Source organism: Tachyglossus aculeatus, chromosome 14, assembly GCF_015852505.1.
Source record: "Tachyglossus aculeatus isolate mTacAcu1 chromosome 14, mTacAcu1.pri, whole genome shotgun sequence".
NCBI classification, from domain to species: Eukaryota; Metazoa; Chordata; class Mammalia; order Monotremata; family Tachyglossidae; genus Tachyglossus; species Tachyglossus aculeatus.
In genome coordinates, this window is record NC_052079.1 from 32,577,963 (window position 1) to 32,595,779 (window position 17,817).

General features: G+C 40.5%; 1 protein-coding gene across 1 annotated transcript in view; it reads left to right on the plus strand.

Moving 5' to 3' along the window:
- The window catches only part of LRRIQ1 (leucine rich repeats and IQ motif containing 1), a 174,630-nt gene that overhangs the window by 41,209 nt on the left and 115,604 nt on the right, over positions 1 to 17,817 (plus strand). Inside the window, exon 14 of the mRNA XM_038756452.1 lies at positions 17,118 to 17,297. Coding sequence (XP_038612380.1) covers positions 17,118 to 17,297 — 180 coding nt within the window. The remainder of the gene's footprint in view (positions 1 to 17,117; positions 17,298 to 17,817) is intronic.

The window sequence follows — 17,817 nt, forward strand, 5'->3', positions numbered from 1 at the left end:
GTTTCTCATAATTCCTAATAATATCAAATGTTATTTGTATTCAGGACAAATGCATATGTTTGAATAAAGAACTGTATCAGAATACACAAGACAGGATTGGAAACTGTCTCAATCTTTATATTTTCTACAACACGAATTCTATCAGAGTGCTGATTTTTTATTAATGTAGGAATTGAGGTCTTGAGGTAATGGCTTCATTCTCCATAAAATAGCCATGGGGGAAAAAGAAATCTGCATTCATTTCACCCCAAAATCCAATAGTTTCTCTACTGGGCAAATGAGTTCTGCTTCATTTTCATTCTATCTAGAAAGAATTGGGGAATAGTAAATCATGGCATAATATTTTGGGACTCCTTCAAATCAGTTTGTTGGACTTTGCATTTAGACATTTTTAGGAAAGAGACTGTGTTTTTGAATGTGCCCATTGATTTTGGTTGTTAGGGGTTTTTTTTGTTTGTTTTCAATGGTATTTGTTAAGTGCTTGTTATATGCCAGGCATTGTAGTAAGTTCTGGGGTCGATAGAAGATAATTAGATTGGACAGTGTATGTGCTCCACATGGGGGTCACAGTCATAGTCCCTATTTTACAGTGGAGGTTATTGAGGAATAGAGAAAACTTGCTCACAGCCACAGAGCAGAACCCAGGTCCTCTGACACTCAGGACATGTTGCTTTTCTGCTTATTGGTTGGGAAACTACCTAATTGACAGTTATTTCCTGGGACGCTAGAAACTCTGTGCTTCTTTTCCTCTCCTCCATCCTACCTGGAATTTGGGATTGCTATTACCCTGTTCCGCCACCCTCTCACTGACTCCCTTCAATCATGGCAGTGGAGTAGAGGAAAAAGACTGTGTTGTGGAAAAGCCCACAAATTAGCTAGTCACCTACACAGATACTTTGATTTCATGATACCTGTGGGAGACTTTGAGTCACCCTAGCATGGTGATGATGATGATGGTATTTGTTAAGCGCTTACTATGTGCAAAGCACTGCTCTAAGCGCTGGGGGGGATACAAGGTGATCAAGATGTCCCACGTGGGGCTTACAGTCTTCATCCCCATTTTACAGATAGGGGAACTGAGGTTCTGAGAATTTAAGTGACTTGCCCAAGGTCACACAGCAGACATGTGGTGGAGTCGGGATTCGAACCCATGACCTCTGACTCCAAAGCCGGTGCTCTTGCCACTGAGCCACGCTGCTTCTCAAGGCACTCTCCTGGTCCTCAGTACAAGCATGTGATTCTACCACTTTCCTGAAACAAATTCTGATCACAAGACAAACTTTTCAATAGAGTATTCTTCTTGAAAACAAATCAAGTGGTATGTATTATATGCATTCTTTAGATCTAGTCAGTAAATAGAAAATATGTGGCTTAAAGTCATCATCTTCCAGACTGTGAGCCCACTGTTGGGTAGGGACCGTCTCTATATGTTGCCAACTTGTACTTCCCAAGCGCTTAGTACAGTGCTCTGCACTCAGTAAGCACTCAATAAATACGATTGAATGAATGAATGAATTTTCCACATTTGCAATAAGTAAAGCCGCTTGAAATGGCAAATCATTGGAAAATTTTACCATCGTATTATAAACACACCGATTTGAAAATGTAAGTTCCTCAAGGGAGGGAACACAATCTTTATTAATTAATATTTAAAATGTAAGTTCCTCAAGGGAGGGAACATAATCTTTATTAATTAATCAATCAATCATATCTGTGGAGTGGTTACATTGTGCAGAGCATGGTCCTAAGTACTTGGGAGAGTACAACACAAAAATGTGTTGTGAGAAGCAGCGCGGCGTGAGTGGCGCGGCGTGAGTGAGAGTCCGGGCTTTGGAGTCAGAGGTCATGGGTTCAAATCTCGGCTCCTCCAATTGTCAGCTGTGTAACTTTGGGCAAGTCGCTTAACTTCTCTGGGCCTCAGTTCCCTCATCTGTAAAATGGGGATTAAGACTGTGAGCCCCCCGTGAGACAACCTGATCACCTTGTAACCTCTCCAGTGCTTAGAACAGTGCTGTGCACATAGTAAGTGCTTAATAAATGCCATCATCATCATCCAAAATATAACAGACATTCCCTGCCCATAATGAGCTTTTGTTTGCAAGAGCTTAGCTCACTGTGTTGCAATCAATGATACAAAATACTAGTACTCAGCACCAAATACTATAAATATAAATAATAGAGTGCAGCTAACATACCAGTCTACCACCATGACTATCAGCCAATCAATCAATAATATTTATTAACCACCAACAATGTACAGTCTTTTAGACTGTGAGCCCACTGTTGGGAAGGGACCGTCTCTATATGTTGCCAACTTGTACTTCCCAAACACTTAGTACAGTGCTGTGCACACAGTAAGTGCTCAATAAATATGATTGAACGAATGAATGAATGAATGTACAGCTACTGCACTAAACACCTGGGGAGTAAAATAGATGTAGGAGACATTATCCCTGTTTGAGCTTACAAACTAAGGAGACAGCTGCATAATTTGCTGCCTATCTGAAGAAATGCTGAAGTTGCAAAGTACATAAATCAATATTTATAAAAGTGCAGTGGGAGGTTGTATGTGCAGAAGTGCTGAAATGGTGCAAGGTTTCTGAGATAATAATAATAATAGTATTTAAGCACTTACTGTGTGTAAAGCACTGTTCTGTGCTGAAGTAGATATGAGCTATTTAGGTTGGACTCAGTCCCTGTCTTAATCCCCATTTTACAGATGAGGTAACTGAGGCACAGAGAAGTTAAGTGACTCGCCTAGGGTCACACAGCAGACAATGGTGGAGCTGGGATTAGAACCCAGGTCTTTCTGACTCTCAGACCCATCTACTAGGCCATGATAGTTGCAAGTTGTATAGCTTTTAGGCAGGTTATGGTCAGTCTTGCTGTGGGTGCTAATGACATCGAATGTTGTGGGGTGTTTGGCAAGCTTCCCCACCCCGAAATCTTCAGTGGTCATTATAAATTCTTCACACCCCCTAAGCTTAAAAGCCACATTTGTTTCCAAGCTGAGCAAAATACAGGTCAGAAGCCATTGGTCGCTGACCCTGATGTTGTTTATGTGAGTGGAGCTGCTCAGTGCTAATGTGGTAGAGGTGTAGTAGTTCCAATATTAGGAATTGTGGTACCTGTTGAGTGCTTACTATGTACCAAGCACTATACTATGCTGTGAGGTTGCTACAAGAGAATCAGGTTGAACATCATAGAAGAGTTTGGGCTGTATTGCAACTCCATAGATCATCAGTTTCTTAAAAAGATTGAAGCTGTGTTTTTTTTAATGGTATTTGTTAAGCACTTGCTATTCATTCAATCATTCAATCGTATTTATTGAGCGCTTACTGTGTGCAGAGCACTGTACTAAGCGCTTAGTACTAAGAGCCTGCTTTGTGCCAGGCTCTATTATAAGAACGGGGGTAGATACCAGATAATCCCCACACGGGGCTCGCAGTTTTAATTCCCATTTTACAGATGAGGTAACTTCCTATCTCACAAGCCTTCCACCTTGGTGTCATCCTTGACTCCGCTTTCTAATTCACCCCACAATCCGTCACCAAAGCCTGCCGGTCTCACCTTCACAACTTTGCCAAGATCCGCCCTTTCCTCTCCATCCAAACCACTACCATGTTAGTACAATCACTCATCCCATCCCGACTGGATTACTGCATCAGACTTCTTTCTGACCTCCCAACCTCCTGTTTCTCCCCACTTCAATCTGTATTTTACTCTGCTGCCTGAATGATCGTTCTACAAAACTGTTCTGGGCATGTGACCCACCTCCTCAAAATTCTCCAGTGGTTGCCTATCAACGTCCATATCAAACAAAATCCCCCCACTATTGTCTTCAAAGCTCTCCTTCCCCTTGCCCCCTTCTACCTCACCTCCTTTCTCTCCTTTTACAGCCCAGCCCGCACACTCCGCTCCTCTGGTGCTAACCTTCTCACTGTGCCTCGTTCTCACCTGTTCCGCCATCGAGCCCTGACCCATGTCCTACCTCTGGCCTGGAATGCCCTCCCTCCTCAAATCTGCCAAACAATCACATTTCCCTCTTCAAAGCCCTACTGAAAGCTCACCTTCTCCAAGAGGCCTTCCCAGGCTCCTTCTCCCCTCCCCATCATCCCAACTCCCTTCCTCTGCTCTATCCCCCTCCCCTCCCCACAGCACTTGTGTATTTATGTGTATATTTATTATTCTGTTTATGTATCTGTTTATGTATCTGTATTATTCTGTTTATGTATCTATAATTCTATTCATTTATATTGATGCTATTGGTGCCTGTCTACTAGTTTTGTTTTGTCGTCTGCCTCCCCACTTCTAGACTGTGAGCCCATTGTTGGGTAGGAATTCTCTCTATTTGTTGCCAAATTGTACTTTCTAAGCACTTTGTACAATGCTCTGCACACAGTAAGTGCTCAGTAAATACGATTGAATGAATGAATGAATGACCTGTTGACTGATCTAATGAATGATCTCTCAAGCACTTAGTACAGCTCTCTGAACATAATAAGCACTCAGTAAATAAGATTGATTGATCAGCACTGGGGCTCATCCAGCATTCCTGATGGGAGACAAAATCACCAACAGAGAATGCGCATTGATGTTTATCCAGATGATACTGATTTAGATAAGAACCTCCCCCCACCCACACACCCAGTGTAACAATCATTCATTCATTCATTCATTCAATCATACTTATTGAGCGCTTACTGTGTGCAGAGCACTGTACTAAGTGCTTGGAATGGAATTTAGTGGCAGTCCTCCAGTACTTTTCACACCTGCTAGTAAACAAATGTCTCTTGTGGCCCTTAACAAGAACTAGAGAAATTGAAGTCATAGTTTAGAGGTGACTAAGCCCCATGAACCGAAGGGCTACAGATAAGAAATATAGTACAACCAATAGACGCAGAGCAAAATAAAAAATATTTAATTGGAGTAGAGAGTAGGCATTCCTTGGGTGGAAGAGATGATGGTGAAAAATGGTGTCAGTGAGTAAGGGACAGCTAAACCAGATGATGGAAATGGCACCAGGTATTCCAGCCCTCACTGGCCCGGGCCCTCAATGAGGCGGGAAGGTTGTTGATGCTCCCACTGGATATGCTGGATCAGTGCCACAATACAGCCAGCAGCCCCCAAATAAGAAACCATAAAGCTAATGGGTACGAGCTGCAGAACAAACATGTCTTTAGCTGGTTTGCTTCAATTTGGCCACTCCTGGCATAGTCTGTATTTGATATTCAATTTCTTAGCCTCCATCAATTAGGAATCATAGATCCTATCATATTGGAAAATAAAAAGAAATATTTCAAGTGGAAGGGACCATATTACCAAATAGAACTTCATTGTTCTAAAGTTGTGTGGTCGTCTTGCTCTTTTATTCAGCCTCTATATATTATTGAAATCAATTTGGTAGAGAAGGGTTTCCTTTTAAAATAAATATTTTCATTGGCTCCATAAGATATTGGCTCTTGTGGCAGGTCTTATTTTAAATTACTACTTTCTTTGGAAAATAAGCTTAAATGTTGGAAATATTACAAGAACAAAATTCACAGTATGTCATATTCTTTGTAGGATTTGTGTTTAAAAATCCCTTATTGTTACAAAAATACAGATAGGCATGATAACGTATATTTATAAATTTATAATGACATCCAGAGTCATAACTAAATTCATTTTTTTTTACTTTCCAAATGATCTTTGGCTGACAGTAATAAAGTCATATATGTTCCTAGCAAAGACCAAAACTGAAAAATGAAAGTGATGGAATCAGTGTCAAGAAATTTAAAAATTTCCTTCTTGCCAACATTTATATAAAGGATTTGGACCTGGAAGCACTTTAAAATGGTGAAAAATAAATGACATAACCAAAAAGGGAGAAAACACACGTACCTTTCCCCAGCTTTCTGCTTTAGCTCAATTGGATGGATCAAGGAGGTGGAAACAATTTGAAGACTTTTGTCTCCTTCTCAATGAAATGAAAGAACCGTTACATATGCTCCTGTTTATTCTTGAGCTCTAAGAAGTCTTCTAATTTTTATTAGATTTCTTGCAAGCCTGAAATGATACTTCCTCTGAGAAACAGATGGAGCAATTATGGAATCTAAATAAGTAACTCTAAAATGAGATGTAACCAGCAAGAAAGATGTAAACATAGGACTTTTTTTCCAATAACTTTCCCTTTTAACATTATTACGCTCCCTCAACCTAACTCATATCATGTACACATTCTTGAATGGGTTAGTATTAGCATTCCTGTAAGTTTTTCCTGTTGAATATCAATTGCTCATCACCATTTAATGGGTGCTAGGGAGTAATAGCACTGAAAACACTTGCAAAGTTTAATTTAAATGAAGAACCATTTAAATGGTAACTTTAAAAAATACATGTCCAGAGAGCTTGACAGACATTTGAAAACTGATTAGGGCACTGAGTTTAAAGTTAGCTAAATTCAGATTCTTAGATCACATCTAAAGCTGCAAGTATCAACAGAGGAATAAATTTTTAAAAAATCAAGGATAGACTGCCCTGGGGAAATATTGTGGCATCAGCGTGGCATAGAACATCAATTCAGATGTCTACAGAGAACTTACCAATTAATCAACCAATTGTATTTACTGAGTGCTTACTATGTGCAGAGCACTGTGTTGAAATTATTGATAAATTATCGATAAAGTATAACAGTTTTCTCAGGAGATAGAGGAAGGTGAAAAAATAACATCACACAGAAAGTCATGAAAAAAATTCTAGAGCAAATTCATAAAGGGGCAGGAAAAAATACAAGAGAATTAATAAAAACCAAGAGGCTGTTAGAAACACTATTTTAGCAATCCGCGCATTCAAGCTGAACTCTGCATGGCTAACTAGTGGAATGAACAAGATAATCAGAAGGAAATAGTCATCCTTTAAAATAATAGAAACTCACCCAAATAAGGAGAACAGGGAACTCCATAAAGATGAGCAGGTAATGTGTAAATGGGAAATTAGGTGAGCCAAAGAGGAGCTTGAAGAGACTCTTGCAAGAGATGTCAGAAGATTCCTACACAAAATTTTCAAACATAATTAAGAGTAGAAACCCTTTTTAAGGTGTTAAATGGAGCCTCTTGATGACTATGGGTAAAGGGGCACTCATAGTGAAAAGGAGAAAATTCTTTAGTTTGTTCTTTCCTGAGGATTATGTTTGAGAAATTACTACAAGGCACCTATTTTTTTGTGTAGCTAGAGGTCAGGGATCCCAGATCAAATTGTGATAACCCCATGGGATCGTTTACCCCAGACTGATAAACTAGGAGATCATATGTCATCTGGACAGGATGACATTCATTCAAGAGTTACAAAGAAACTTCAGTGTGATTCAGTGTCCTTAACTGTAAAATGGAGATTCAATCCCTGTTCTCCCTCCTACTTAGACAGTGAGTCCCATGTGGGACAGTGACTATGTTCAACCTTATTATCTTGTGTCTACCCCAGTACATGGAACAGTGATCGACCCATAATAAGCACTTAACAAATACCATTAAAAGGAAAATAAAAACCACCCAGGAAATCCAAGAGAAATTTGTAGAACTCCTGGTGAAAATGTGTTACCTATTTTTGTAAATGATCACTTTTCTGAAGGAAAGACAGATTTCTGCAGAATTGCCCGTCTTTGAAAAGGTTTTCAAAAGTGATCCTGGAAATCAACCTATAGTATCTATTGAACACTTACTCTTTGTAGAATACTGTACTGAGCAAGAGGAAGAGCATAACAGAGTTATTAGATGTGATCCCTGCCCTCAGAGAGTTTATACACTATTGGGAGGATACTAAAAAAAAATACAGATAGGGGAAAGTAATAGAGTTTAGAGATACATACAAAAGTGCAACTGGGGATGTGCAGAAGTGTTGAATTAGCAGGAATGAGGGAAATACGGTGGATATATTAGAGATTAGAAGAGGCATCCTGGAGGAGATATGATTTTTAGTAGGGTCTTGAGGATGGGGAAGTCAGGAGTCTCTCAGATTTGTGAAGGGGGAAGGAGTTCCAGGCTGAAGATTGACTGCAAGAGAGAAGAGAATGAGGCATAATGAGTAGCTGCCTTGAAAGGAGAAAAGTGTGAGTTGGGGCAAAGTGGGAAAGGAGCAAGGATATATAAGGGGGCTGAGGGCAGAGAAAGGAATAAGGAGCCAATCGAGGTTTGTGAGGAGTGGGGACTGCTGTGAAAAATGATATTTTAAAACAAACATTAGGGCAACAGAGTGAAGTATGGACTGGAGAATGGTGAGACTAGAAACAGTGAAGCAGAGAAGAAGCGTAGTCCGGTGGATAGAGCACGGGTCTGGGAATCAGAAGGACCTGGGTTCTAATCCTGACTCCACCATTTGTCTGCTGTGTGACCTTGGGCAAATCACTTAACCTCTCTTTGCCACAGTTACCTCATCTGTAAAATAGGGATTAAGACTGTGAGCCACACATGGGACATGAACTATGTCCAATTTGATTACTTTGTATCTACCCCAGCACTTAGAAAAGTGTCTGGCACGTAGTAAGTGCTTAACAAATACCATAAAACAAGTCTATGAACTATAGATCACTGACTTTCCTGTACAGTGCATTGCACTCAGTGGGGGCTCAGTAAATATTATCAATTAATCAATGGTATTTATTGAACACTTACTGTGTGCCAAGCCCTTTGCTAGGTGCTTGGGAAGGAACAGTACAGTAGAGTTGAAAGACATGTTCTTTGCCCATAATGAGCTCACAGCCTAGAGGGAGCAAAGGGCATCAGTATAAATAAATTAGGGATATGTATGTAAATGCTATGGGGCTCAAGGGTGGGATAAATATCAAGTGCTACAAGGGTACAGATCTAAGTGAGATCTCTAAGTGAGCTTCTCTAATCAATCAATCAATCAATCAATCGTATTTATTGAGCGCTTACTATGTGCAGAGCACTGTACTAAGCGCTTGGGAAGTACAAATTGGCATCACATAGAGACAGTCCCTACCCAACAGTGGGCTCACAGTCTAAAAGGGGGAGACAGAGAACAGAACCAAACATACCAACAAAATAAAATAAGTAGGATAGAAATGTACAAGTAAAGTAAATAAATAAATAAATAAATAGAGTAATAAATATGTACAACCATATATACATATATACAGGTGCTGTGGGGAAGGGAAGGAGGTAAGACGGGGGGATGGAGAGGGGGACGAGGGGAGAAGCCCAGGGTGAGGAGTTTCTGCTTGATGCGCAGATTGATCGGTAGCCATTGGAGGTTTTTGAGGAGGGGAGTAATATGTCCAGAGCGTTTCTGGACAAAGATAATCCGGGCAGCAGCATGAAGTATGGATTGAAGTGGAGAGAGACACGAGGATGGGAGATCAGAGAGAAGGCTAGTGCAGTAGTCCAGACGGGATAGGATGAGAGCTTGAATGAGCAGGGTAGCAGTTTGGATGGAGAGGAAAGGGCGGATCTTGGCAATGTTGCGGAGCTGAGACCGGCAGGTTTTGGTGACGGCTTGGATGTGAGGGGTGAATGAGAGAGCGGAGTCGAGGATGACACCGAGGTTGCGGGCTTGTGAGACGGGAAGGATGGTAGTGCCGTCAACAGAGATGGGAAAGTTAGGGAGAGGACAAGGTTTGGGAGGGAAGACAAGGAGCTCAGTCTTCGACATGTTGAGCTTTAGGTGGCGGGCGGACATCCAGATGGAGATGTCCTGAAGGCAGGAGGAGATGCGAGCCTGGAGGGAGGGGGAGAGAGCAGGGGCAGAGATGTAGATCTGGGTGTCATCAGCGTAGAGATGATAGTTGAAGCCGTGGGAGCGAATGAGGTCACCAAGGGAGTGAGTGTAGATTGAGAACAGAAGGGGACCAAGCACTGAACCTTGGGGAACCCCCACAGTAAGAGGATGGGAGGGGGAGGAGGAGCCTGCAAAAGAGACTGAGAAAGAACGACCGGAGAGATAAGAGGAGAACCAGGAGAGGACGGAGTCAGTGAAGCCAAGGTCAGATAACGTGTTGAGGAGAAGGGGGTGGTCCACAGTGTCAAAGGCAGCTGAGAGGTCGAGGAGGATTAGGACAGAGTATGAGCCGTTGGATTTGGCAAGCAGGAGGTCATTGGTGACCTTTGAGAGCGCAGTTTCCGTGGAATGAAGGGGACGGAAGCCAGACTGGAGGGGGTCGAGGAGAGAGTTGTTGTTGACGAATTCTAGGCAGCGCGTGTAGACAACTCGTTCTAGGAGTTTGGAAAGGAATGGTAGGAGGGATATGGGACGATATTCAGCAACAAAGAGACCCAACTTGTGCGTGGAGGGGTGGTCCTGGACCAGCAGACCCCCTATGTGGGGTGCAGTCGGTGGAGGGGCAGGCCATGGGGAGATGACACTTGTCTCAAGTCCTGTGCTGGCTGAAGACCCTCCCCCTCTGCCCTCCGTGGCTGCTGCAGTGATGGACCCCTCCCCACCCTCCCACCCATCTCCCCTTCCTCAGAAAGAGAGAGCCCACCCCCCTCCCTCTTTCCCCTCAGAGATATGAGGGGAAGCAATGGGTACAGAGGTTCAATCTTGTCTAAGATTGTCTAATCTTAGACAAGTGGCATGGCTTAGTGGAAAAAGCACGGGCTTGGGATTCAGAGGTTGTGGGTTCTAATCCCAGCTCTGCTACTTGTCAGCTGTGTGACTTTGAGCAAGTCACTTAACTTCTCAATGCCTTATTTACTTCATTTATAAAATGGGGATTAAGACTGTGAGCCCCACGTGGGACAACCTGATTACCTTGTATCTCCCCCAGCACTTAGAACAGTGCTTGGCACATAGTAAGTGCTTAACAAAAAACATTATTATTATTATTATTATTATGTGCATAGGCTAGGCAGTAGGGATAGGGAGTTGGGCAAATGTGGGCTTATTTGGGGAGGGACTCTCAAAGGAAAGGTAACCTTAATAAGTCTTTGAAAGTGAGGAGAGTGGTGGTCTGGTGTTTATGGAGGTGGAGAGAGTTCTAGGCCAGAGGGAGAACTTGGGAAAGTGGTCAGTGGTGGGATAGACAAGATTGAGGCACATTGAACCTCAATAGATAAGTGAAGTAAGGTTGTTGGGAGCAAGCAGATTGGGGTGCAAAGCAAATAGTAAGGAGATTCTGTTTGGTGCATAGATGGGTGAACCACCACTGGAGATTCTTGAGTCAATAGTTGTGGACTGAAGAAGTGGAGACTGTATCAGGAGAAGGAAGGGAGACCGTAAGCTTATCGTAGGCAGGAATCCTGTCTACCAACTCTGTTGTACTGTACTCTTCGAAGTATTTTGTACAGTACTGTGCATACATTTGTGTGCAATAAGTATAATTGATTGATTGAGACAACTGACTGCAAACCACCACAGAATCTCACGAATCTCCACTGCTGCTAGTTAGAACCTCCCTGAACTGACTACTGAGGAATACAAATTTCCCATATTTACAGTAGTAAAGCTAAATGTTCAGAGGCAACTCAAATCTGATGGGGAAAAGGGTAAGAAATCAACACTTAGGAGGATAAGAAATGAAAAACTGGGTGCATAAAAGTTGTAAAAAAGCAAACCAGAGTAACTGCGACACATTTACTTTTCTGTTTTGTTATTCTTTATTATAACTTCTAACAAACTGTCTCAGATATCAAATGATGCTAACCCAAATTAGACAAACATTGCCTGGATGTTTTCTTTAACCTTCAGATAACTGCACTTTGTGTTGAATATGCCGAGTTTCAATGAAGTATTAAAATGTTTTCACCTCTATAAATTAATCCAACAGCAAGGTGAATCCCAAGGAGGAAAAATCATATAGCATGTAGTGAATTTCCCTAGAACAAAAATGGTTGTCTGAGAGTAGTGAGAAGAATTTTTCAATCATTTCTAATAAAAGTATAGTATATTCAATTACAGTAATCCTTATTTGATAAATTGAATTTATTCTTTAAACTCAAGGTAACAATCTCAACTTAACTTAAAAAATGGATGAAGGGTTTTGCCAAAACTTTCCCCATATGTGTCATTAGGCAGTGATAAAAGAATCCCTTTCCACATTGTCCATTGTCTCACAGTAGTATCACCTTTCAGGCTCACAGGAAGTCAAAACAATATTTTAACATACAAGATTAACTTAGATATCTGAGACATTAAACTTTTAGGTTTAAGAAATATATATTTTAAAATATGTGGTGTGTCATGAAAAATCCTGTTATAAAAGTTATAGAAGTCCTTAAGATATCCATGAGACCAGAGTGTTTACTAACACATTATTAATATAGTTTTCTAAATAATTGTTCAGATGTAAGGAATGCACTTCAATTACAATTTTTAATCACAACCTATCATGTTAAACCTGAGTAACTTTGCCAATTGCATTAAGACTATCAAAAGAGTTATCAAATAGTGAAACACTGGAATATAATACAGGTTTGACATAATAATTTGAGTTATGATGAGTGGCACTTAAAAAATTCCTAAATTTTCACCATCAGTTTCAATTTTTCAACACCAGTGTTCTGTAGGGCATGGTGTCTGGGACTTAGTAAGTGCTTAATATATATCATAATTATTATTATTATTACAATCAATCAATCCATCAATCAGAGGTATTCATAGAGTGCTTATAATGTGCAGAGTACTGTACTAAGTGCTTTGGGGAGTACAGTACAATGGAGTTGGTATACATGTTCCCTGCCCACCAAGAACTTACAGTCTAGAGGGTGATACAGATATTAAAATGAAATAAATTTCAGCTGTACATTAAGTGCTCTGTGGCTTAGAATGGGATGAATATCAACAGTACAAATCCAGTTTCATAGGCAAAACACAAGGAAGAGGCAGCAGGGGAAATGAGGACTTAGTCTGGGAAGCCTTCTTGGAAGAGATGTGATTTGAATAAAGCTTTGAAGGTGGAGGGAGTAGTGGTCTGTCATATATGACGGGGGGAGGGAGTTCCAGACCAGACGGACTATGCGGGCAAGGGCTCAGCATGAAGGTAAAGACTGAGGTACAAGGGAATTAATGGAGTTAAGTGTGTAGGCTGGGTTATAGTAGTATGGTATTTCTTTGGAGGTAAAATAATAATAGCGGTATTTGTTAAGTGCTTACTATGTGCCAAGCACTGTCCTAACTGCTGAAGAGAATGCACAGATCCATGAGGAAATGAAAAGAGGTTTTACATTCGCTAAGTTCATTTTCTCTCCACTGAAATTATACCTGGGGTAAAAAAGGATACTGCAGTGTGGAAGTGTGGGGTTATTTCATCTTAAAACATGTTACATCCTCTTTCCCCAAGCCTTAGCACTGTTCATGTGGCTTAGCTATGAGAGAGGCCTCTGTAATGGGTGATCAAGCTTTTGGTTTTGCAGTTGTCTCTCTGACAGCTATGATGGCTAGCCCACACCCAGAGATAGAGAGAGAAACTTAAACCTTTCTAGAAGGCTGGCTGTCCCCTGGGTACTCCCTCCCAAAGAGAGAGTTGGTCTTCCCAAGTGCTAATCACTTGTATGTGACTCCACCTAGGGCTTGGCCAATCCTAAGGGAAGATTGGGAAAAGGGGGAAGCCGGGCCAGGAGGGGAAGAAGCCCCCTAGCAGGGTTCATTCATTCAGTTGTATTTATTGAGTGCTTACTGTGTGCAGAGCATTGTACTAAACTCTTGGAAATTAGAATTGGGCAACAAATAGAGAAAATCCCTAGCCAACAACAGGCTCATTACCAACTGCTCGTTGTGGGCAAGGATTGTGTCTGTTTCTTGTTATAATGTACTCTCCTAAGCACTTAGTATAGTGGTCTGCACAAAGGAAGTGCTCAGTATATTCCATTGGCTGACTGACTGCTGATTTTTATCAGTATCAGCTGAATGATTTTTATCAGTAGAATAAAAAAATTACTGTCTTTGAAACCTTGAAACATAATGCAAAAAGGTTATTGGACATTAATTTATCCAAATTAACATCTGCTTCCCTCTAGACTGAAAGCTTGTTATAGGCAGGGAACATGTCTGCAAATTCTGTTGTATTGTACTTAAAACAGTGCTCAGCATGAAGAACAGTGCGTGGCACATAATAAGTGCTTAGCAAATACTTTTATTATTATTATTACTGTGCCAAGTGCTAGGTACAGTGCTCAGCACGTGGTAAGCACTCAATAAATACCATTGTTTGATTGTGGCATCTATTTGGCCTGTGTGCCCCCAGAATGAGGAGATTTGCAGGGCTGTGAGCCCTAGATGTTGAGTGTTGAAGGGATGTTCAGGTCTACTAGAAATTGTCCAGATATCAGAGCTATCCCCTCCCATACTCCTTGCCTGCCTGCCTAATACTGTCAGAAAGTTCTAAACCTGAAGTCTCCCAAGCTTCGTTCCCTCAGATAAAGTTACCCAGAGGCAGGAGGAAAAATAATAAAAAATAATAAAATAAAAATAATAATAAATTATTATTAATAATAATAATTAATAACTGTGGTATTTGTTAAGTGCTTACCATGTGCCAAGCACTGTTCTAAGCACTGGGGTAGATACAGGTAATCAGGTTGTCCCATGTGGTGCTCACAGTCTTCATCCCCATTTTACAGATGATGTAACTGGCACATGGAGAAATTAAGTGGCTTGCCCAAGGTCACACAGCAGGCAAGTGGCAGAGCAGGGATTAGAACCCACGTCCTCTGACTCCCAAGCCCGTGCTCTTTTCACTAAGCCGTGCTGCTTCAAAGTACTAAGAAGAGAATCAATCAGTCGTGTTCATTCTACATTTACTGTATGCAGAGCACTGAACTATGTGCTTGGGAGAGTGTAATTTAACAGAGTTGCTAGATATGTTCCCTGCCCACTAGGAGCTTGCAGTCTACTAGAAAGGAAGGAGGGAATAGGGTAACAAGGAAGAGAAAGAATAAAATGCTCGGAAAGAGAATGGGAGAAAAGGAGAAGGGGAGAGAGGGAAGAAAGAAAGAGGTAGCAGAAATGGAGGAAAAGGAGAGGAGGAGAAAAATGGAGGGAAGGAGAGGAATAGGGAAGGGCAAAAGGAAAGAAAACAAAATGGAGAAAGGAAAACAGGATTAAAGAGAGATTGTATCTAGGGAAGAGGGTAAAGATAGATTGGTAGAGGAGCAGAAGAGAAGGAGAAAATGTAAAGGAACTCCCTTTCCCCTATCTCTCTGTCTCCCTACTTATCTCCCTCCTTCTCTGACTTGCAGCTGGAAAGGTGCTCTGGCCCAAGTAAATCATTTGAAAAATAGGGTCAATGTGAGAGGCAAGACCGTGCACATAAAGGAGGAAAGGGTACACCATGAGGGCTCATCGCTGGGGCATGGGCAGCGGGTGTCCATTCGCATTGTTCAGACTCCATCTGGGTAACTGGTGGGAAGTGCACCAGGAGTAGGATTGGGAAGATGGATTTTCCAAAGCCAAGAGTTTCCAGGAAGATCTGTAGGCCTGGGGAACCACAGAGGATCTGTGGCAGGGAAATATATTGTAGTCTCTCAAATCCTACTTAGTACAATGCTCTGCACACAGTAAGCACTCAATAAATATGATTGATTGAAAAATGCAAAGGTTTGGAAAGACATAACCGGGGGAAACTGTTCCTGTATGAAAATGTGGTTTAAAACTGGATTTTATTTATGATTGTTGTCTAATTAAGGATAGTCCTGCAATTGACAGAGTGGAACTGGCCTGACGCTTAGAATCAGGAGCGCTGATTTATCATGACAGTTGTGCCTGTATCTGGCAGTGACTACAAATAGAGAGTACAGTCTATTGTACCCCCAGCCACTGGCTCACTCGTTGCCTCCATGCCCTAGTTATAAGGTTACTAATGGTATAAGATGTGTTTATATTGAGAGTATAGACTTTATTTGAGTTGATTCTGTGAAATAATTTCCTTTAAGAACTTTACACTACCAGTTTCATAGATGTTATTTCGTCTTACAAGAAATCCGTTTATCTTAAGGATTTAAAATCTAGGGTACTATAAAATAGAAATTTGCTAAATACAGCATCAACTTTAACTCAGGCAGTATGTTTGAATGAACTTTACATAACCCCTTGATACCAACAAAGGATTTAGTTGTGAAATTTCCCAATTGGCTTTTTACTTTCATGTTCAGCCAGTGATAACACTGACCAAACCAAAGTACTAAGAAATCACTTTATAAAAAATTAAACCCTAGGATCAGTCTGAGCTCTCCTGTGGGAATGTATTTCACTGGAGAAATGATTAATAGAGCCTCTTAAGTGACAGAATATTCACCAGGAAGTTTTCACTAAATGAAATATTGCTTCAGCCCTTCACTAGGAGAAACCCAGCTGGACAAACTGGAGTTGAGATTCCATAGCTCTAAGATACTTCATTTACAGAATTAATCAACTTAGTATGGCACTTTCTTATGTGCCATTATTCCACATGGGTTCTTCTAATTCTTCACTACCCGCTCAAGGCCAAGCTATTCACTTTTAATATTTCAAATGCACTTAAGTTAGTTTTGCTCTCGTATTATAGGAAGAATTAGAGAGAAAGTGTTTTAGCAAAATACACCAACATCACTATGGAAATTATTTTAGCAAACATCAAATTTGCCAATTTCAAGATGGTATGTCACAGCTAGAGGAGCTGGCTATGGCTAGGGTATATCCAGTTTCAGTTCAAGACATTTTTAAAATTTGAAAAAGTATCATCTGGATAACTTAATTCACTTAGTTTTGAAAATAATGCTTTATGAGAAGAAGCATGGCCTAGTGGAAAGATGCTGCCAACTGAAGGTACTTACACTTCTGCCATATCACACACCTTTCTAATCCATACTCAAACTTATTCTTCTCATAAGAACCAGGAATAAGATCTCTGTGAGAAGCCCCTCACAGATAACAGTACCATAATGAACTGTGATTGCTATCTGTGTGAAAATCATTCATTTACCAACTCTGTTGTATGGTACTCTCCCAAGTGCTTAGTACAGTGCTCTACATACAGTAAATGCTCAAAAAATACCACTGATTGATTTACCATTGCACCTTTATGAAGAAAAATATAAACACAAGCAAATAATATTTTGTGCACTTTTACCCAATTAAAGATGGAGCATTTTGGTTTTTGGAAAGCTAAACCTCTATATGGCTAATCTTTTTTTTCTGTTTTTAACAAGGTATTCTCTCCTGGAAACATTACCTGCTTTGAGACTTCTGAATGGTGAAGTCCTAAATTTTGAGTCCGAATTATCAAAAGAAGAAGTACCTCAAGTAAAACCTGAAAGTTTCCTGACTCTTTGTCAGAACCAGATTAAAGAATTTAACTTGTTAACCGAGAAATATGTCGCTAAAGAACGGTATGTAGTTTAAATTTATCGCAACACCATTTAAAAATCTAGAACATGTTATGTAATGTTCTGTGTTAGAAAATCTTCCTAATAAATCCTACTTATTTGGTTTGGAACAATGCCTTTGAAAACAAGACTACTAAAACTTCATTGTTTCAACATTACTTTCACATTTAATTCGGAATGTAATGCAATTTGATTGGTTGGTTAGCTGATGAGTTTATACAAATCACATAGGAAAGATTCTGTCTTTTAGTTGAGTATTTTCATTTATGTTTCTTTAATAGTTTGAGAAAGAATAGCTAGGGCCCACTTAATGATTTTACTGTAATCTTATGAAGCTCTGCATATAAACTACAGACTTGGCCTTTTCATTTCTAGAGGTCCAGGTTTTATGTACTTGATTTTTATATTGATAGCTGTGGAAAGAACAAGCATCTTCTGTTTGCTGCTTTTTAAAGTGGTTTTGTTTTCTTCTGGCCTCTTCAAACCACGAAGAATAGTGCACACAGTAAGAACTCAGCTAATT